Source organism: Pleurodeles waltl, chromosome 9, assembly GCF_031143425.1.
Source record: "Pleurodeles waltl isolate 20211129_DDA chromosome 9, aPleWal1.hap1.20221129, whole genome shotgun sequence".
NCBI lineage: Eukaryota > Metazoa > Chordata > Amphibia > Caudata > Salamandridae > Pleurodeles > Pleurodeles waltl.
Genome location: NC_090448.1, coordinates 889,499,065 through 889,522,549, shown reverse-complemented (window position 1 = coordinate 889,522,549; position 23,485 = coordinate 889,499,065). Strand labels below are relative to the sequence as shown.

The following is a 23,485-nucleotide window of genomic DNA, read 5'->3' as shown; positions in this document are numbered from 1 at the left end:
CTTTAAGAGCTAAGTCATATGTCAAATACGCCTGACATGGAAGTGAACCAACCTCAAACGTGCCAATTTTACTGGGGAGCAAGCATGTTGGAAAATTTCTGTCACACTCTTCCATTCCCCACTGAATGTGTCTCATTGTCATGCTTCAATTATCACAATACATGTTTTCTTTTCAATTTTTCCACTACACACCTCCATCCTGGAAGGTAATTTAACTTCTACTACCACTACTACTACTACCCTGAAATAGGTGCATAGCCACATGTCTGAAACAGGAGATATCCTTACTTGTCAGTCATCACAGTAGGCTGGTCATCAGAGAACTCCTCAGGAGCAGGTACAAACATGCTGACTATGCTTGGGGCAGATAGCAGGCTGGACTTTGTGGCACCTGTTAGGTAAGGAATAAAATACATTCTTACCATAAAGGAAACCTTGGAACTGATGTGTATAGAAAAAAGCAGGTACCTTAAATTGGTGCAAGCACATCACGGATAAGGTGAAGATAATCAACGACCTTACTGAGAATCTGGATACAGAGGAAAGCTTACAATGTAGCAAAATTAACTTTGATTATTAAATAGATTACAAAGCAATCACAAGATTTGCTCTTCATCACGGGAAAACTGTGTGTTATTACATAGGGACAAGGTGTCGCATTACACCAAAAACACTCCACAGTTTAAGCCAATAGGAGAGCTTTATTTATATCGCTCAGAATGTGTGTATTTCCAATAATTAGAATTGCATTTTCAGTAATCATTCTTATGGAAACCAAAAGCTATGATTTTACTTCTTACCTCTATGCGTGCTGGTGGTCATTACTAAACATTCACCACCTCTGATTGCACCTTGTTAGGGGCACTGTGCAATCAGAGACTAATGTCCTGCACTGCATGACGTGTTCATCACTTAGCGTAACGTTTCCCTGGATGATAAAATAAAATTATACTTACCGATCTGTATGTAGGGAATGCTGGTCCTCCCCATGGAGACTTCGGAAATGCTGCCAAGCACCTCATGTGCAGCTTTCTGTTCTTCTTGAGAAGAAATGGAGAAAAATGGAAAAGCAATTCTTAAGGAACTGCAACAAACTTTAGGTATACTCTGCAGGATGGCTTGTATTGCCAGCACAACGTACAGGAAGTCCAACTTACGAAAAATAGAAGTTCTACTTTTTAAAATGGAAATTTTGATCAAGAAGCATATGTCTTTGTAAAATACAGTGAACTACACATTCCCTACTCCCAAGAAAAAGATTTGATATGGGAAGCAAGTCAGAGGGGATGTTAGCCATTCAAAACATTGGGCGAGCAATTCAACCTTTAACAGGATAGTAACCTGGATGGTCCTCTGAATGGTATAGCACTGGGGTCTGAAGCCTCCTCTATAGGTCATAAGATCCTGTCCTAACCCGTTTGTTGTTCGCCCATGTAATCACAGTTTTCAGTCCAGCTGTCAAAAGGCAAGTGTGAACTTTACTATGAAATATAGCATTGAAATTATGTGGAAATCAGGTTAGAGGCTAAATATAAAAAGGTTAGGCAATCTGGAACCGCTCCACACCCACTAGATGTGGCATTCCAGAAGAGAATTGGAGCACTATGTGGAATCAAGCACAGGGGCTGCACATGCTATGCCTGAGGCATGTGTAAAACTCACACTTCAGTTTTAGGACTCAGCATCAGCAGATTTCACAATCATTATACGTTCATGGATAAAAGCAACAAATAGAACAAGCATTGCCGATAGGTCTGCCTTATATCTTAAATAAGCCATTATACATGCACTTTCAACTCATCATTGCACTCATGCATACCTACATCAACCCACTGATTCATTAATGCAGTCACACACTCTCCTACCTACAATAAAATACCCATATGAACTCAACAACCATCTACAAGTTAAGTTAAAAAGAATCAAAAAAGACAAAATGGCACCTAAACGTGGCATGCGTATGCTTTAAAAACTAAATTGTATAAATGTAATCATCGGCTGTCTTACAATAGTACTGTGCATAATGCATCATTGTTCGAACATGTTGCCATGTTTAGAAGAATCTTGGTGGTGGTAAAATAGTGATACACTATGCGAAATACCATTCCAGAATTGCCACACAGTAAACATTACATGGGTAGCATGGCTCTAGAAGCAGTGGCAATGAGGGATGAATTGTACTAAAGATGAAGAAATGTGTGGCAAGGGCCCAATAGCACTGTCTGGGGAGCAGCAGGAGCCTCTGACAAACAAACAAAATAAAACAAAAGCAGGACTTAAATGACACTGGACATATAATGGAAAAAAATGGAAAACTAAGGAACGGGCTCACCAGACGTGGAACTGAAATACCCTCCTTTTCAGGAAGTTGTGCACAACATGGTCAGCTAAAATGCCATCACTCAAAGGGCATTCTCCCACATGTTATATGTTGTCATGGGCCAGATCAAAATGTGAATGGCACTCAAACAGACCAATGGCAGAAGAGTACTGATCAAAAGCTTCTTCATGTATTTATGTGTGTATGTATTTTTATGCATTTCATTACAAGAGCCTAGCAGATAAATTAACCTGTCAGGCCCTCATAAAATAGTCTTGCAAGGATTAACACAGTGTAAATCATATACCCTAAGGTTTTTTCACATGGAGTAAACAGCACCAAAACGCTTGGCTACTAAATTAATCTGTGGTATTCCAGATAACATAATATGGGTCTATAGCCTTTACCCTGGTGTAAAAACAATACACCCTTAAAGGCCTATTGACCTTAACATATCATTTTCACAATAAATACATCAGTTCTACTGCACTTGTTACAACTTTTCACAATAAACAGATCGGTACTATGTAATCTGCCAGAACTTTTTCTAATGCACCAATCCGTCCTGTAGTCTTTATCCTTCTCTTATCAGCATATCAGCTCAGTCCTACTGTACTGAGCTTTAACTTTCCCACAAAGCAATCATCAGGTATGTAGTCATAAATTAACAACTAAGTACAAAATCACAGTTGACAAAACAAAATACAATGTCCCTTAAAATAGATTAATAAGAAATATCAAAGGGCAAACCTTCAAGCCCCATGGTTTGTTAGAATTAGGTGACCAACATAACATCAAAATCCTAAAGTAATCTATGAGATTCCATGTAACAAAATACCTGTGTATAGAGTCTGATACAGTTCAATGATAATACATCTTTAATGCCTACTGGCTTTAACATACAGTTTTCACAATGAATAGGTGAGTCAAACTTTGTATTTTGTAAAGTTTCATAGTAAAGACATCAGTCCTATAATATGTAGCACTGGCTTGTCAATACACCCCATTCAAGCATTCTGTATTGTGCATAAGGGTTCACATAAAACAAACATCAGGAATACAGTCCCAAAATTATATACATCCAAATTGATGCTTTGCAAAACAATATACAACTCCCAAAGAGGGCCAAACAAATATTATCACTGCCCAAACATTTCTCCCACCACTTGTCAGAGGGGATAAATAATACTGAAACCCTTGCCCACTACGGTAATCTGTGCGATTTCATGTAACAAAATGGTTCCCTGCCAGCTTTACCCATAATCCTTACATATGCCTTTCACAATAAATACATCAAGGCTACTTTGGGTATACTGCCTTTTTCACATCTTTTCATAATCAGTTGATCAGACAAATATACTTGATCATTGGCTTATCGCCTTAAGTATCCCAGTCTTGTTATATTGAGCAAAAGCTTACCACCAAAGCAAAAAGCGCAATATATGCACTTTTTTCAAAGGAAGCACATAACGTCTGCCCAAATCATATGCTGCACTAAAGAGAATGTGGCGGAGCCAAAGTTATCTCTCTGTAGTGCCTCTTAAATCTCTTTTTCGGTTGATCAGATAAGGTCAGGCTACAGCTGCACTTACAAAACAGACCGACGAAGCAGATAAGGAAATACAAGAGATGTAATTTCTACTTAAGCAGGAATGTTTACTGGTACCTGAAACATCAGTGTCTATGCTTTTGTTATATACACTTAATACCTAGCAACAGTCTGAATTTGTCCATGTCTAGGCAATCCAGATCTTATGCTTTGGAGGACAGTTCATATATTCTCATTTGGAATATGACAGATGATCCTTCAAACCACAGTCTTTATGTGAGTTTTATGTGAGTTCTGTCACCAGTAATTCCCCTAGCTCAGTAAATCGGTTTCTTCAGCAAAGCACTGGTTCATCATTCGTAGCATGGAAGAGCAACAAATCAACCCTCTGAGAAAATGTATGAAGTGCTATGTTTAGCAAACCAAGCTAACAACAATACAGTTAAACAAATGAGAGCCAGTTTAGTATAATTAATAATATTTCGAAAGAAAACCTGAATAAAAATAATGAAAATAATCATAGTTTTATGCAGTGCTTCAAACCAGGCTTCTGCCAGTTCTAAATATTATAAATAACAGGTGTTACTGTTACCTAAATTAATAGTACTTAATTTAGCAAAAGGATGGAATGCTAAGTCAGCTTAAATTGAAACAGATAAGAGGATAAAAAGGTATGATAAAAAAATTACACCTCAGAAAACAATTTTACAGTAATTTTTCTGGGAAGTGAGAATATGGTGGAAATGCATCAATTTCTATTACAGGGAGTAAACTTGACTTAGGCATCATTTCAGTCACATATGAGTGCACAATGTTGAACACAGTCTAGTGATTAGAAGTGATGAATTGTGTCTTCATACATATGAAACCGTATAGACCAAAAATGGGTCCACCAGGAATAACTTGGAAGCTTCAAAGACCCTGGCTCCAGGTGATCCAAAATGTATTGCACTTCGCAAAAGTTCTCTGTGAAGGTCAAACACCCAGTTGTAAAAGTTCCATGCCATACATGAGGCCTGATTTTGAGTTTGGCAGATGGGGTTACTCCATCACAAACGTGACAGTAATCCCATCCACTGCATCACAATTTCCTTAGGATAAAAAATAATCGAAATACAACGGACAAGTTATCCGTCATGGTTGTGATGGAGTAACCTCATCTGCCAAACTCTAAATAAGGCTCCTAGTCACAAAGCAAAACCAATCTGCAAGCGCATGAGGCCAGCCTGAAGCTCATGGTTAATCCTTATCGGAACTTCTGTATTCTGACTTAAAATTGTTTGTTCTCAAACATCTTCAGCAGGGCAACAATAATGGTTACAATTTACATATTTGCAGGGAGGAGAGAAATAAGATTGACCAGTAATAATATTTTGTTTCAAAAACTCTAAGCTTGAGAAGGAAACAAAAACATTTCTGGCACTCTAGACACTCCACATGTCTGTAATTTCTGTTATAAATTGTTTTGTCAATGTTACATTAATTATTCATACTTAATTTAGCAAAAGGATGGGATGCTAAGTCAGTTTAAATTGAGACAGATAAAGTGATAAAAGGTTATGATAAATAAAACAAATACACTTAAGAAAACAATTTAACATTAATGTCTCTTGGAAGTGAGAATATAGTGAAAATTTATCCATTTGTATCTGAGAGTGTTAAACTTGGCTTAGGCACCCTTTCAGCCTCCTATGATTGCATAATGCTGAACACAGTCTTTTGATTAGAAGTGATGCATTGTACCGTCATACATATGTACAGATATGGACAAAAAACAGGTCCACCAGGATTATCTTAGAAACTTCAAAGAGCAGAGCTCCAAGTGATCCAACATGTATTACATCTTGCATAAATTCTTTGTGAATTTCAAACATCCAGTTGAAAAATCTCCAAGCCATACATAGTCACAAAGTAAAGCAAATCTGCACGTGCAAGCAGCCAGTCGGACGATCATGGGTAATCCCGATCGGAACTTATGTATTCTAACTTTAAAATTTTGGTGCGTTAAAATCTTCAGCAGGGCAAACATGATGTCTACAATTTATAATGCTCCAGGGAGGACCGAAATAAGTTTGATCAATAAGGGCATATTGTTTCAAAAACTCTACGCATGACAAAGAAACTCACACTCCAGCAGGTTGAAGTCACAAGCAGTACACAGCAATGGATCCACATGGTCTGCTTGACTTTAAAATCTCAGAGTGCACTTCTAGTGTCTATCATTTGATTCAGGCTTGGTGGCTTAAATATTGGTAAATTTCAGTTTGAAGATGGACGTTCCTGGTTAGAAACATAAATGTAGTTTCATGTAAACCCAAATCTTCAGTTAACCATCAACACAGGTCTCAATTGACTCAGTGCTCCTTCTATTGCTGAGCTCATGTCTGTTGGCATTGCGACTCTGTGCCCTTGGCCCCTGCTAACCAGAGCTAAAGGCCTTTCGCTCTCTCCTTCAAACATGGTAAAATTGGACAACACCTACTTGGTACATTCAATTTACTTGTCTGTCCCTAGTAAATGGTACAACCTGTACCAAGGGCCTGTAAATTCAATGCAACTAGTGGGAAGCAGCATTCATTGTGCCACCTGTTAATGTAGCACTGTAGAACATGTCTCACACCTGCCACTGCTGCCTGTGTTGTGCAGTTTTAAACAGCCAAAATCTTTTGCTAGGCCTAAACATTCCTTTGTAATACGTATAAGTGACCCCTAAGTTAGTCCCTAAAGAATCATGGGGCAGGGTGCATTGTATCTGAAAGGTCGGCCATGTGTACTTAAGTTTTACATGTCTTGGCAGTTAAAAACCCCATTCATTTATTTTTTACTGTTGTTAACACCTGTCTCTCATATTGACTAACACTGAGCTTCCGTATTAAATTTATTAAGTGCGAACTTCAGATTGGGAGAAGACAGAGGGTTGCTGTTTACACTAAAATTAAAGGTAATTTAAAATCTTCTTTAACGGTGAAGTAGGATTTAAAGTTACAATTCTGAAAATGCCACTCTTAGAAAGTTGCCATTTTCTTGTCCCAACCAACTGTGTCTTTCGGCCAATGTGAGTGGCTCAGCTGCTGGGGTTTGTGTATTGCTTCAGGCAGTTATACAAAAGGTGTTTGTGTATGGACAGGATGGCTAGGGAGGGATTTTACCCAGACACCCTTACAATTCAAAGGGCTTTGACTACAGAACACACAAAGATGTTTGACACCGGAGCCCCCTTCCTTTTGTCACCCTAGACAGTTTCAAGGTTTAGACTGGGGCAAAGAAAGGAAGTGACCAGAACAAGTTTTGGGGGTAGGACAGAGAATGTCCCAACACAAACACTGGCATTTAGTACAAAAAGAGGACTTTCAGAACCACTCAACTGATCACTCCTGGACCTGTGGAGGATTGAGACGGAGGACTGTCCTGCTGTTAGAAGGACTGCGTCGTTGAACTTCTGTCTGAGGAAAGAAGACTGGGTCTGCTCTCTTGAACCCAGGACCACCAGAGTGATTGCAAGGGCTAGCCTCCAGTGTGAACTACAGGGACAAAGCAAGCTTCCAGAGGCCTCCTTGCACCTGCCCAGCTGACCAGCAGCAACTGCACCCGCCTGAGCCATGCTGCTGGCCCCTGCATGGAGTGAGTTCTGACCCCAATGAGGTGCTCCTCAGGTTCTGGATGCTGGATGCGCATCAGAGTGTACTCCTCCTGAAGAATAGATACAAATCTTGAAGATGGGCTCTTTGCTGCCACAGATGGGCCTATTCATGCCGAGGCTCTGCCACCCGTGAGGGCCACAAATGTGAAGTTTCAGAAAGGCCTGCTCTTTGTTCCAACAACATCTGTATTTGATGACCGCCAATGCGAGACACAATGACTTCCAACACGAAGCTCCAATGACGATGGACTCTTCATGCTACCCTCGACCTGCTATTCACACCAAAAACCTACCCCTTGCGACCTCCTGCAACATAAACAGAATTTTTCACGCTGGACTTGAGAAGATAAATCTTCACTGTGACTAACCTGGTCCCTCTATCCAGCCCACTTTCCATTGCGGTTGGCCTGAACTTCTGAGTTTTGCCTGGTCTAGTGGGACCAGATAACCATGAGTGGTGTTTTCAGCTTCTTGGTCCTATTTTCTCTAAAATATTTGAGATACAAAATCTCTGGTTCTACAGATAGGATTTTGTTTGATTTGGTGTCATTTGATGTATTTGAATTTACTCAAATTATCTGAATTGTTCTAAGGTTTTTCTTTGTTGTGTTTTCACTTTATTAATGATTGTGTGTTGCATGAATACGTTACACATTGCCCTTAAGTTAACCCTCACTGCTTTTGTGCTAAACTAGCAGAGGGTTAACAGTTTAATTTAATTACTTAGTGTTGTTCACCATGACAAGGATCGTGGTTGATGCTAAAGTGGGGCTTCCACACCTCTCAACCAATAACCCAATTTCGTACCTATGGCTTCCTGAGCTCCCACGCAGATAATTGGGGATTTTTCATAGCACTGCAACACTCTCTGGATTCCTAGGACCTTTTTCAAGCAAACCATATTTTAGTAGTCCAGCCTCCAACAGGCAAATCATTCTGTCAAGTGCAGACTCAGGCCACAGACACCAAAGGAGTAAACAGCTTTCCTCTTCCAAATCCTTGGATCATGAACATAATAGAATAACTCTACCAATGTTTCCTTACAGACAATGAAACTTACTTCAGTATGTTTTCTTTGCTATTCCTTCCTGGAAGATACTTACTACCTGCTTGTAAAGGCTAAGATTCAAGAGAGAGAAAATACTTGAAAAATGTTTGGGGCTAGCCACGAACATACAGTTTTATGTGTCTTCACTATATTGTGTATGGCCACTCACCCCCCACTCATGATCTCTTTCCACTTCCTGACCATTAACCTAAAGTTGTGCAACATCTAGCTGATTTTCGTCCTTCATTGCCTCACTTTGTGCTTCAAAAGGTCCATGATGAGGAATTCAAATTGCTTATCGCTTTTCTTCCAGCACAAAAGTTCTATTTTCAGGTGCTAAAGCCTTTCTTCATTAGGTTCATAGAGAATATCTACATCTAGATGTAAAACAATTAAGTCTCAACTTCATGGTAACTGTGTGATTAATTTGAGGAAGCCATGTATATGTCAATGTGCACTGTATAAATGACATTTCTGTTGCTTTCAGCCATTTCACCTAATTACATCACACCATAATTGGATTAAATCAGATTTTTCAAACTAATAGTTCATAGGGAGAACATTTCTGAACATTCCCATAGTGGAAAGATGGTTGGTAAACATTCAGTCAATCATAAAATACCCTAAGTGAGTTTTGAAGTTTGCAGGTCAACAGAGCAGGGATAAATGAAAATATGTAATTCAAAATCCAGAGGCTAATTAAATCATAGTAATATAAATACAGCTCATCCTTAGCTATGTTAATTTCATAGACTGCCTTTGCACCTTATTCTCTTGAACTACATTTTGTCATGTCAACTAGTGCCCAAAACAATCAGCTAAAGAACTCAGAGCATATAAATGAGGATAGATTCCTTTGATTAGGGGAGATTACCTATCTGTACCTGCTCAGCTTCTCAGAGTTGATATGCCCCATATTTTGTAATACTAGTCATTCCTTAAATACCAGGAAAACTGACACATTGAGATACCAAGTCCTGGTTTTAATGGTCAATGACCGGAAACAAGATCTGGCCTTAAAGAACACAGTAAGGAAAATAATATAGTCTCAAATGTTAAGGACTACTTACCATTTGCCCATGTGCTAATGTTGTGTGGTGCACTAGACTGGTGTTCCAGCTGTCGCTTCCCCAGCTGGCTCATTGTCAGAGCATTCAAAGAACCTCTTTTCACTTGTCTGTACTGGGCTTCAATTAAAAAGATATTGATTGTGTAAAAATATTTCAAAGAAATTGTACAAAACAACAACCACTCTCATTGATCACTATTGCTTGATAAACATAACTATGTTTATACTCACAAGTGGGGCAACAGTTAATTATATGAATAACTTGGTCTCACTACAAGCAGTTTCATTAAACAAGGTCTTACTTCAGTTGAAAGTTCCCTCTTTCAATGGGGGATGGTTTAATGACTCATTGGGATTTGCCCAGAGCCAGCTGCAAAAATGCTAGACTGAGGGAAATGTTCTAGAGACGTACCAGGTCCAAGTGCCACCCCTTAAATATGGGACATCCTGAGTGACATCTTAGACAACTCAAGCTTCACTCTTGTTGTCTATTTGATGTTGCTCAGAACACCTCAGTGAACAACATCCCTGCAAATCACTGTTACCAATCTATAATTTTATATATCATAAGCCTTGTAGTATGTTAGGTAGTCATGCAGACATGCAAGAGTAATTATGCCCTATGAAGAAGTCTAATTGTAGCCTTGCATGCTGCTGTATCCACAAGGTGACACATGAGTATTATATAAAACACCATGAATAAATATTTACACAATCTACACCATGAAAAGATGTGTGTCTTTTTCGATAATCCATGAATTACTAAGTGATGTTAGAATCAATGGCAACCCTCTTTCCCCGTCAGGAGGGAGTCCTTAAATTCCAAACTCTTTAGTGGTGAAGGAGAATCGGGTGATGATAGGGCACTGCCTATCGCAACATGGAAATATGGAAAATGAAGTTAATGACAAGAAGATGAAGAAAATATTAAAATGAACCTAGGCAAAACAGAGTACTTTTTTGGAAGGTTACATGAAGATTCATCAAAGGATGCCAAAGTTATAAGTAAAACAAACAGAAAACATTTTCTATGGAAATACTGACTTAACTATACCCAGTAGGGATTTTAACACACACATATATATATATATCAATATACACACAACAAAACGGACGCTGCAAGACACCCAGTCTCCGGAGGCTCGTACCTCGGGCATCACCTCCATATCTATTTCTCTGTTTCAAAACAGATGTCGCTATTAAGAAAAACGAGCCACACCAATGATGTCTGGTCATTTATTAACTTAGCAAACAGGAAAAATAACGCATTTCGACTGCACTACAGGCTTGCTCATGTGATTGTAGCAACCTTTCATCACCTATTAAAAGACAACAATCATAATAAAAATATAAAAAATACCCATCACTCAATCGTACCACATTATGAAATAAATCACAATACATTTTGAAAAGTGACAGACATTATTGTGGTTAATTCAATCAAATATATTAGTAATTTATTCATAATTGGCCACCTGGCCAACCTGATATGATGCTAATGAGTCAACCAAATAGCTATTTTGTTTTCTTACTTACCACTGCAGCTTACAGGACAAGAATTGTTAACCATGAATTAGTAGAAAAGTACAACTTATATCTTCTGATTCTAATCCATACTGCCCTAGTTCACAGTTGAATTACAACTCTGCTACTGCTGAGTATGGTTTATCACTAAATTCACAGATATCAGCATAATGACCCAACTCCTGAAATACTGTATTCCTATTTTATAACTGTTAGACTTTTTATCCTAGGCATGGTCTCCCTTAAATTTCCGCCTCTGTTTCCCAGGTTGTTGATGTGTGCTGGACTCTGTTTTTGCTGTTTTTGTTACTCTGGGCACTTTACTACTGCTAACCAGTGCTAAAGTGCAAGTGCTCCTATACAAAATGTGTATGTAATTGGTTCATCCATGATTGGCATATTTGATTTACTAGTAAGTCCCTAGTAAAGTGCACTAGAGGTGCCAGGGCCTGTAAAACAAATGCTACTAGCGGGCCTGCAGCACTGGTTGTGCCACCCACATAAGTAGCTCTGTAATCATGCCTCAGACCTGCCACTGCAGTGTCTGTGTGTGCAGTTTGTAACTGTACATTTGACTTGGCAAGTTTACCCACTTGCCAGGCCCAAACCTTCCATTTTCTTACATGTGAGACACCCCTAAGGTAGGCCCTAGGTAGCCCCAAGGGCAGGGTGCAGTGTATGGTTAAGGTATGACATATAGTAATGTGTTTTATGTGTCCTGACAGTGAAATACTGCTAAATTCGTTTTACACTGTTGCAAGGCCTGTCCCTCTCACAGGTTAACATGGGGGCTACCTTTAAATATGATTAATGTGTAGATTCCCTTTGGGATCGGATGAGCATGTGGACTTTGGGGTCTCAGCTCACAATTTAAAAATACATCTTTGAGACCCTCACAAGTGAGTAGTGCGCTTTACAAATCCCTGACTGATTGATTGATTAGTAAAGTTGATTTTAAGATTCTGTGTTTGAAAATGTCCCTTTTAGAAAGTGAGCATTTTCTTGCTTAAACCATCTCTGCGACTCTGCCTTTTTGTGGATTCCCTGTCTGGGTCAGTTTGACAGTTGGGCTGGTTGCACCTTACACTAGACAGTGACACAAAGGGAGCTGGGGTGTAGCCTTCATTTCCTGATGAGCCCTCTGTGCTAGGAGGGAGGGGAGGAGTGGTCACTCACACCTGAAAGGGCTGTGTCTGCCCTCACACAATGCAGTCTTCGATCCCCTGGTGTGTGTCTGGGGCCTGGCCTGGGCAAGACAGGATTTCACAAACAAGAGAGACTTTGCTTTGAAGTAAGCCTACTTCAAAGGGCAAAGTGGGTATAAGAAGGGCTCCCAAAACCACAGACCTTAGATCACTTCTGGAAACCAAGAGGAACCTCTGCCTGGAGAAGAGCTGAGGAAGAAGAGCTGCCCTGCCCGCGACTGTGCTTTGTGGAGCTATCCTGCAGTTGCTGCTTCTGCCAGAGTAGGAGGGCAAAGACTGGACTTTGTATGCCTTCCATCTTGTGACGATCGCCAAGGGCTTGATTTAGAGCTTGCATCCTTTTGTTTGAAGTCTCAGGGACAGCAAAGAATTCTCTCTGCCAGCACCTGGAGAAGCTGGAAGCCCAAGAGGAAGAAATCCACACACAGAACGCCATGCGGGGAAAAGATCGATACGACTCCGATCTGTGGCTATAAAATCGACGCGCCGCTGGCTTTGCGGCTGAAAATCAGAGCTGGGGAAACAATGCGCAGAGGCTAGTGAGATCGCACCTCGCGCTGCATGGTTTTCAGATCATCGTGCTGCTGCATTTCCAAAGCAAACACCGCTGGGAGTGTAAAAACAACGAAAGGCCACCCGGACCCAAGGAGAGAAGAAATGATGCGCCCCGACCCGACGAAAGGAGAAACTACGCAAGGTCTCGCTCGCAAGTAAATTAGACGCATCACAAGCCCTTTTTGGCACCCACTCGCCCGTGCAGGGTTATTTTTGACGCACCCAAGGTCCATTTTCATGCTAACAGTGTTAGTGTGTGTTTAAAACTACATGAATACTCTTTTTGCTTTTTAATTGATAACTTGACCTGGATATTGTGGATTCTATTTGTTTTGGTATTGTTTTGTTTAGATAAATATTTTATATTTTTCTAAACCTGTGTTGTGTCATTTTGTAGTGGTTTCATTAAGTTGCTGTGTGTGTTGGTACAAATACTTTGCATCTAGCACTCTGAAGTTAAGCCTACTGCTTGTGCCAAGCTACCAAGGAGGTAAGCATGGGTTAGCTGAGGGTGATTCTCTTTTACCCTGACTAGAGTGAGGGTCTTTGCTTGGACAGTAGGTAACCTGACTGCCAACCAAAGACCCATTTCTAACATATATATCATGCTTTACATGCCCTGACAGCGAAAATCCCCAAAATACTTTTTCACATAGGCAAAACTGGCTCTTCCCTATAATGAGACCAGGTTACATTACAACAATATAAAAATTCTTAACTTCACTTTGGGAGTAGCTAGAAAAATGGTTCAAGGGCTAATTTTAAGATGTATTTAAAAATCTAGCTTAATGGTCAAGTTGGATTTTATAGTACTATTTTAAAAGTAACACTTATAAGATATGGTATAATTATAAGATTACCTGGGCAAACCAATAAATCCTTGAGATTTTGGGTAATGGTATTAAAAGAGGCGAAAAGCCAAAGGGGATCATTCAATACACATCTGGATTATTTAAATCAGATTTGGTAACTTAATTTCACATATGAGAATTTCAAAGAAACAAACTAAAGCAATCAAGAATACATGTGGATTAATTATTTAATAAGTAGCTCTGATGAATCCATACCACAGACAAAAGGCAAAAGGGGTACAATTTCTAGCAAACATCATGCACTTGTCAAAAGCCAAAACTTCAGCATAAAGTGGAAGCTCTTCATGTATAAAATGTTCTACTCATGTTAAAAAGTATACTGAATAAAGCATGCTGAGCGTGGAAGAGGGGGAAATTATGCTTTAGTTTTGACAAGTAGATGTGTCGACATTTTGGTCTCTTGTTTACTAACTGAGAACATCTTCAGGACTGAATTGCATAGGATACAGGTTGTGGACCCCTTGCTATTTCATGTGAATTAAATATATATTTCTAGATCTAAAAGTAGATGGTAATCAAGTTGTTGATTAATAGTATTATTTAAAGAAGGTGTCTTAGTGCAGAAATTACTGTTGAGTGCACTACCAAAATTCATGAGACTGCCACTTCAGTACTGCGTTACCAATTTCATGCTTTAAAAACTCATATCTATCATTCTACTTATTGGATTTTTTTGTTGGTTTGGTCTCATTTTAATTATTTAAATATTATCTATTTTGCTAAATTGGTTTGGGATGTTTCTTGTGCTGTGTTTTTACTCAATTACTGTTTGAGTACTGCACACGCACTTCATACATGCCTTCTAGGTTAAGCATGACTGTTTTTTTCTCACACCCTCAACTAATACTCCAATTTCTTGCAAGGTCCATGACTAGACCTGCTCCAGGCCCTAGGTTATGGCTGCCTGCCAGAACAGCTCCCACTTCCACCTTCTTTTCTGCAGCTGATCTGGATACCCAAGGTTAGCTGCCTTGAGCCTCTGCCACTTCACTATGATATGCCCACAACCTCTCATCTTTACCACCTATGTCTGGGTGAATGACGTCTCCTGCATGCTGTACCTATTTATGATCCTCGCTCGCTACTCTCTTTGTCATAGCCATCAGACTCTGGCTTCTAGTGGGATAGCTCATGGCTGGAAAATAGGGGCATTGGTGAAAAAGCAAACTGCATTGCACCTGTCTCTGAATGGAACCACTATAACAGTGTATGAGAAAAACCCTACTTGTGTTGCTTAAAAAATGTCCCTTACCAGTAAATCATTCTTTCAGATGGATTTGTACTTGTCCACTGACATCTGGGAGGATGTTTCTTTGAATGGAAATGCAAAAATGAAACTTGACTTGATCTCTCCTACTATTGGCACCTCCTGCATGAATGAGCATACACCTCTCTTGAATCGTGGTAGGGGCTAGAATACTGTAACAACCCCACCAGGCACTGTTTGTCTGACATTACACATCTTGCTTATTCAAATCATAGGCAGTTTTGTAAACACTGTGAGACTCCTAACTGGAACATATATGTGGGCCAATGCAATTGTGACCCTTTATTGGAGACTATACATCACAACGCCACACCTGACACTGTTTCCCTATCAACATGGTTATTAATAAATGTTGTTACTGAAAGGAATATGAGCATTTCATCTGTGGCAAGAAAAGCTTATAGCTGGCTGCCCCCAGATTGGGATGGAGTCTGTGATGCCAGATATGTGGATCTGGCCATCACATACTTTGCAGAACCTCTGACAACGGAGGTGGCCCTTTGAAGTGTCTGGTACAAACACATTTTTCTCCATTTTGTTTCCCCACTATGGGGTAGGGCATTGAGAAAAATTATATAAAGGTAATGCTAAAATGTATAGAATTTAGAATTACATGCTCCAACTGATCAGACAGTGGTGTGCTGCTCCACTAAAATGGCAAATTTCACTCAATAGTTTTGAAGCTGGCTTGTCATTTTTGCAGTAAACATTTGTTATATTTCTATGAACTTTCCCTAATGTCTGCTTTCTTTCACATATAAAAAGATAATTGTCACTGAGAGAGAATGTCAGTTGTTTTAGATTAATTGTTTGTAGCAATATATTTTTATGTCATGACCAGATTATATCAGAAAGAAAGAAACTCCTATTCATTTCGGCTGTGAACACATATTCTGCTGCCTCTGATGAAACCATGCAAGGCAAACAATAAGGTTCGCTTTGACCTTTAAAACATCTGTATTCTGATACATTGGAATGTTCCCACACACTGGAAATGTGTGTCTATGCAAAATGTTTCCATCTTGATATTTTTGTAATGCTCCTCGGTACAATTGGCAGTACATCCTTGAATATGAATACAGTAACAACACACAACATTCATATGTGCTTCACTGCTTGGAAGAGGACACAAGGCAGCACACCGGTGCTATAAAACTGCAAAAAACAGATTGCAGTGCTGTCTGATATTCCACGTGTGTATTTTGTATTGCTGCATTCTAAGAAGTAATATAATTTTGTTATTGTGTGCTGAAACCCCATTGACCAAACAGGCATGCTCCATAATGAAAGCGGCTACAACACTGTCTGCAGGGCTTTAGCCATGTAAACATTTGAATTGATATGTGTCACCAAAGTTTGTCCAGAACAAATAACATCCCTTGCTCATTTCCTAATCTAGTGCTGTATGGAACTGACCATCACAAACCCCTACTAGGTTTCAGTACTATCAGGATGTGAGTGTGCAAGTGGCACAGCAGAAAGGAAGACTATTCTTAGAACAGTCTGTCTCATTACGGTGGACACAAATGTACTTCCACATCTGTGGTTGTGGGGTGAGTGCATTGTCACTCTCCTCAACGTTTTAGCTGGGAGCAACATTATGGATGTAAAACCTAACCCTCGTCCACCTCCCTGTGGACCTAGAACCACATGGTACAGCTGAGCGGTCTTGCCACTGTGTACTCGGCCCACTGTGGAGCCCTGTGGTGCCTTCCAGTGGATGACATCACCTGAGCACATGTACTTTGGGGGACATTTGTCTACAATGTGGCCTGGGATCTGTATGCTGTAAGCCTGCCTGCTGTTTGGAGGCCCTCTCATTTCTGACTGTGAATCGCTGAGTAGAGCGCAAGGCCCTACATGCTGAGCCACACTAGGGAAGACCTCTTAGCCTGGCATTGTCTGAGGCTCCACAAAAACCCATGCTGTGTCTGCCCACTGCTTATACCTGTGGGCTTGAGGGTGCCCCCATACATTTTCTATCTGTTAGGCCACAGGGGACCTCCTTCCTTTGTTACCCTGTGTCGAGGGACCAAGACCCTATATTTGCACCAGTGAGATATTCAATAAGCTGCTGAGTCGAGCAGGTACACCATGGGATGCTTTGCTTGACCACTTATATATGTCTATTCATGATGTGCCTATTATATGGCTGTAATTGCTGTGGTCTGGTAAGGTTGGGTGTTTTACTCATTGGTTCAGTTATTACATTTGATAGCCCCTTGGTTGGTATCGGTGGCTGACTTATTGTCTAATTTCAACATCTTATGCCAACTGGCTCTCAGAGTCTTGTTGGCCTGCCTCGCCAGCTCTCCTGCATGCAATGCTCAGCTAAGCATGTAGTCCGCACACAGATCAAGTTTTAGTTACGTGGTTGAGTAGTCGGCACTTACCCCACTAATACATATAACTTCCCCAGCTATACACTAAGCCGACCACTGTGCAGACAACCACCTGCCAAGCTGTGAACGTGCCACTTCTTCACACATCCGTGGTCTTACACTATGACCAAGCATAGGTTACAAAACACTTTTATCGTTTTCATATTTAAGAGGTTAGATTTTGGAGTTAGGTGCTCATCTTTTCTTTTCTAAATGAGCTCTCGGTACACACCTGGGTTTTCTATAAGAGTCATGATTCTCACCCAGGCAGGTTTAATTGCCCATTTACTATGGGAGCATCCCAGCCAGGGAATCCTTGTTCCACATTTCCAGTGGAATCACCCTGGCTCCACCTAATATAATATCACTCATGACCTGGAATGTCGTGGGGGTGTCTATAATGAATAAACATCACAGAATGCATACAATTCCTAAATGTAGGAGCACACTGCATTTCCCCAGGAATTCTTCCTAACACATCTGGAAAGTGTCAAAAGACAGAAGGTATGGGGAGGGCAATACTATTACACTTTGTTTTATGCATAGATCAGGAGTGTCATCAACTAGCTGAGCCCGTTTTTTTTTTGTTTAGGTTGTTTTCAATGGACGTGGATGAAGAGGTACGCTATGTACTGGTTGAATGAAAATTGGAAGGAGTAGCAGTGCTACTGTGTAACATCTTTGCTCCTGCCACTTTTTGTCTCTAAGCTAGCCTTAATACTCACAAAATGGTTGCATCTGCCACAGATCCTGGGGGTGCAATTACAAATTTGTTCTAGATATCCATTTGGACCAGACACATCCCTCACTTCCTCAAACTGCAGCGATCAACAATACCAAAGCACTGGTCCCTAGCAAACCTATGGATCCATGAGGTAATAAGCTAGTTAGTCCTCAGTAAAAACACTGTATTGATAGAATTTTCATAATGCTATATAATATATATACATTACCCAACTGGTTCCCAATCTGGAAAAAGTATAATATGGTGGCGGTCACTGGGACACTTTCACCACAATGAAAAAAGCCTTGGATGTCTCCCTTCGTAAACCTGGACAGGATTCCTTTGTTGTTGCATCGTAAAGACCTCTATCCATTTTAAACACTGACTAACATTTTCAGCAAGATCGCTGTGGCAAAATTACTTCCAAGTCTCCCTCATCTGATCCCTGAGGACCAATGTAGCTTCATCTCATGTAGGATCATGTCACTCAATATCCATAATTTCTACTGCATGATGGAATGCACTACAAATACTCGTCACGATTAAGGTTGCTGGGTTCTGCTGCGTGAGAAGGAGTTTGACACTCTTGTGTGGGCTTACATGCTTTCAGCTCTCGTCAGGGTTTGGGTTGGGGTGTAGTATGCTATGCTGGATTAAGGTACTGTACGCCAAACCTACAGTGAGAATCAAAATAGGTAGGTTATTATCCAAGGAAATTGAAATAGTCAGAGGCACCCGCAAGTGGTATACTTTGGCTTCTTTCTGTTCACCCTTGTAATGAACCATTAGCTCAAAACTTATACTGTTGGGCATGAATTGTGCATTCTGTTGCTCTGTTCAACACATGCACCTTCACTGTACATGGAGGACTTGTTGCTATATTTAAAGGACATTCTTAATAGCAGGTACATCACAGGGATTTAAAGTGGTGTCTGGCTTGGGTGTAATCTTGTCCAAATCTTACATTTTTTCTCTGCATCCTCACAATATATATTTTGGTTGGAGGGTCAATCAATTGCAAATCTACAACATTCCATTATCTTTGGCTTCCAAACATATCACATACACCAAAACCTTCTGGATGGAAAATTATGTAAAGCTTTTGCTTCACTTAGATCTTGGACAGTTTTTTAAGGCAACTGACAATTTCTGTACCTGGCAGAATTTTACTGAAGATAGTTATGGTCCCCCATCTGCTGTACTATTTCATAAACTTATCTCTATGCCTCTTACAGATTTTTTTCCATTCTCTAGACACTATTTTAGGGGGTTCTGATATATAAACATGGTTGGCAGAGAGAGGCCCTTTGGCCAAATTAAGACTCTAAGCAAGGAAGCCTAGAAGCTGGTGGCCATACGCGCTTACAGAAGATGCCTGAAAATTACAAGTCACATTACCTTCTAAGCCCTGCTACTACCTTGCAGAGTATTCCAGAATACTGATGCCACCTACTTAGAAATATGTTTGAAGTTTGGGGAAATGTCGGGCTAATCTCAAATAGGTGATTTATGTCAAGAAGGTATTCGATTTTCCTTTCACTCTATTAGGTAGCAATACACAGGGCCAGACTGAACTACAGAGCAACCAGGTAGTGCACGAAGGGCTGGTGTGACAGGTCAGGGTGTGGGCCATTTATTGGCTTTTTGTGGCCTGATTTATCGTCTGATGGGCCAGTTTCTACTGTTGATTTCCATGACGTTACCAAAAACATTGCCTACAGCAAGCAAAAATGCATGCAGTCTACCATACTTTGCAAAACACATATACTGTGTATCTTTACAAGTCCAAAACTGCCCCAATTCGAAGACATCAGTTACTTTTTTAGCTCTGTGCTTCACTAATGGGGTTACTTTTATTTTCGTGCCCGGGCCTGTTTTCTGTCCCAGCCTGTCTATATGATTGAGCAATTTCCTAGTGCATAGGAAATTATCATAGTACTTCATACTCATTGGGCTTTTACAAACACTGAACCTCCCATCCATATATTAGTACAGACCTTACACACCATTGGCTCTGACAGGCGACTGATAACACAGAATAGCTAAGGGAGCACATATCCTCCCTGGTCAAACTCAGAGAGGATGGAGAGACTAACCTAAACAAAACCTTTAACAACAATGAACGGGCAAGGGCTCTGAAAAATACACCCACAAAATAACCCACAATGCAAGATTCAAGTATATTCAATTTAACATCTGTCATAAGGCATGGGTAACACCTAAAGCACTACATAGGTTCTTCCTGAACACTAGCTCTGAATGCCCCATCACTTGTCTGTCCGTTTCAGGTCACAGCGAAGTGTATCAACATTGAATTTTGCCTCCTTGGTCTGTTTAAACATACTAAGTGCAATATAGTAGTATGCAAATTCCTGGTCTTAGTTTCCTACTGACAAAGAGATCAATTACATAGAATTGGAAATTTGCCACTCCTCCAGGGTAAAAGATTGGCTTTGCAAAGGTCTCCAAAGGACAGAAGCAGAGAGCACTGCTCTTCATAGAGAAGACAGCACCCTTAAAAAGACCCCGGAGCCAGACAATTTGACCCTATCCCTCTTGTGGTTGAAGACAAGATCAGTGACAATACTAAATTCTCCTAACTCCATGACATCTCTCCTTATCTCTTCATAACTATTGTGCATGCATTTCAGTATACAATTTAGTTGAGTTCCTCACTATTGCCAAATGTGGGCACTTCATTGTGTGGGAATCCAAAGTGCTCCATACACATACTCCAGTACTATACCTTGTGTTTTTGTTTCTAGTTTCTATGGTTTGAAAGCATTCCACAATATGCTACTGTACCTTGGCTGACATAAAGCATTTTATATTTTTTTTCAACAGGGTTGCTTAGTGAACCTATGCTGTTTATGTCCAAATGTCCGTTGTCATTACATGTTTTGCATTGGACCTCGCTGTGAAATGTTCATCAGACATGTGCCTACTACCTGAGCGCATTACTGTAGCTCCTTCCCTTGCAATTTGTCATATTGATTTCTTCTTCTTGAAATTAAAAAACTAATAATAATAAAGAAGATTTTAAAAAAGAAAGAGACAATAATTTGTCAAACTATTTATGAAGACAGCTCATTGATATTGAGAGAAAACAATTGTTTCTGGTGCAATGATAATTTGGGTGACAGAAGGTGAGGAATGCCCTCATCAAGACACATGACCTCTCTTGATAAAGTTCAAAATGTTTGTTCAGAGAAAGTGTAATTCCTGTAGATGTGTTAAGAGAACATAGACCATCAGAGAGCAGTGCCTGACAAATTAGAGTCATACTTTCTCACTATACTCAGATCCAAATGCAATATGTTTCCTCTTACATTAGCTTTGAGTGTCTCCCTTATCCCAGTAAGCCTGTTTTAAGAATGCTGTTCTCTAGAAATATTATTAAATTGAGGAATACGAATAATAATTAAAATGCAGCACACAAGATATACATTTGATCTTTATAGTTTCACCACATCTGCAAACTTCATCAGAGGGCTTGGCACACAAAAAAATTAAACGTGTCAGTTTCATTTTTTCAGAGCAGGCAGTGGTCCATGTCAGTGCCTGCTCTGAAACAATGTTTTCAGGGTCATTCACAAAGAGGAAGGGGTCCCATGGGGACCCCGTTCCCTTTTGCAAATGGGTTACCACCAGTGTGACACTGGTGGTAACTGCGAATTGCTTTGCAAAAGCGTTTGCGGTCACAAAGCAATTCTGCATCGCAATGCGAGTCGCAAATAGGAAGGGGAAAACCCCTTCCTATTTGTGACTCGCATTCCCATTTTGCGAGTCGGTAACCAGGTTACCGACTCGCAAAATGGAAATGGGCCTCGCAATGTGCTTTTTGCATGTCGCAAACAGCGAAATTCGCTGTTTACGCCATGCAGAAAGTTTGCTACGTCCTATATTTTGTCACCATAATAAAATCTAACTTTGAACTCTCCTCCTCTCTTTTTGGAAGACTAACAGAATATGATTCAATCCATTTACCATTTCAAGTGTGACCAGCACATGCATAGATTAGACGTCATAAACACAGCAAAGCAACACTAGCACTTATGAGGTAGCCTCACATTTTCATGCTCTCTTGATAAGCCATGAATTCAGCAAGAATGGTAACATTCAAAGGAAACATTACACCCTGCATGATCTAATATCGCCATCTCAGTATCTTCCAGTGCCTATGGTAAAATATGTTATTGCATTAAGCAACTTTGCATTAATAGCAATTTTGTATTGCTCAAAAGTAAACACGTTTTTTAGGGTCGAGCCTGCGTCACATGCGCTTGCGCATGCGTTTCGCTAAGCGAGACGCTTTAGGAATTAAAAAGGGCTTGGAGCCCTGTCCACGTCACATCAGTGTCTTTCATTGGCTTGTGGAATTGCCTGTTAGTATCTGCTTTATTTCATTAGTGGAAGGCATGCATACGTCATGCCTTTTCCAGTGGATAGCCCTCCTAGAGCGCATCGACCAAGTACAGAAAACATGCGAGGCTCGCTGTTTTCCGTCCGGCTCGTGGACTACTTATCCTCTATTTTCCCAGAGCGATCTCGCTTGGCAGAAGTCAAGCGCTTTACATAATATCGACTCTGAAAACAAAGTCAAATGTCACGCTTGCCTATGATTTAAAATGAACGCGTATAACTCTTGCATAAAAATCTATCCCGTGTTTTTGAAAGTACGGTGCTATATGCTCCTTCTTAAATGCCCATTCGGCAAAACTTGGTCTAGAGGTTGGCCCTCCCCACTACCACAAGCTCGGTCGTGAATGTTTTTGTTGTGTGTTTAACCTTTTTGAGGCGGGCGTCGGCCACTGGCCGACGTCCACACACCCTCCCTGGTGCGGGTCACGACCAGTGGCCGACACCAGGAAGGGTATGGATTTTTTTATTTTTTTTAACCTTCCCCCGGAAGACACGGAAGCTTCTGTGTCTCCCCCCCACCCCCCAGCCGCCCCTTCTGACGTTTCAAAGGTGTTTTCCCCATCAAAGCAGGAAGCAGCCTTGCTGCCACTTCTTGCTTTGATGGGGAAAACGGCCTTTCCCACGTTCGGGAAGGCCTCGTGAGAAAGGGGAAAGTCTCCCCTTTCTTACGAGGCCTTCCTGAAAGTGTTTCTTGGCCCCAGATCGCAGCACAGCTGCGATCGGGGGCCAGGAAACACTTTCAGGAAGGCCTCGTAAGAAAGGGGAGACTCTCCCCTTTCTTACGAGGCCTTCCTGAAAGTGTTTCCTGGCCCCCGGTCGCAGCTGTGCTGCGATCGGGGGCCAGGAAACACTTTCAGGTTTCCTGGCCCCCCGATCGCAGCTGTGCTGCGATCGGTGGTCCAGGAACCA

The 23,485-nt window shown here is 40.7% G+C and overlaps 1 protein-coding gene across 1 annotated transcript in view; it reads right to left on the bottom strand.

Moving 5' to 3' along the window:
* UNC79 (unc-79 homolog, NALCN channel complex subunit) overlaps positions 1–23,485 on the bottom strand; it is a 770,017-nt gene that overhangs the window by 295,429 nt on the left and 451,103 nt on the right. The window contains exons 34-36 of the mRNA XM_069208227.1: positions 9,628–9,744; positions 957–1,037; positions 289–391 (exon numbers count right to left, since the gene is read on the bottom strand). Coding sequence (XP_069064328.1) covers positions 289–391; positions 957–1,037; positions 9,628–9,744 — 301 coding nt within the window. The remainder of the gene's footprint in view (positions 1–288; positions 392–956; positions 1,038–9,627; positions 9,745–23,485) is intronic.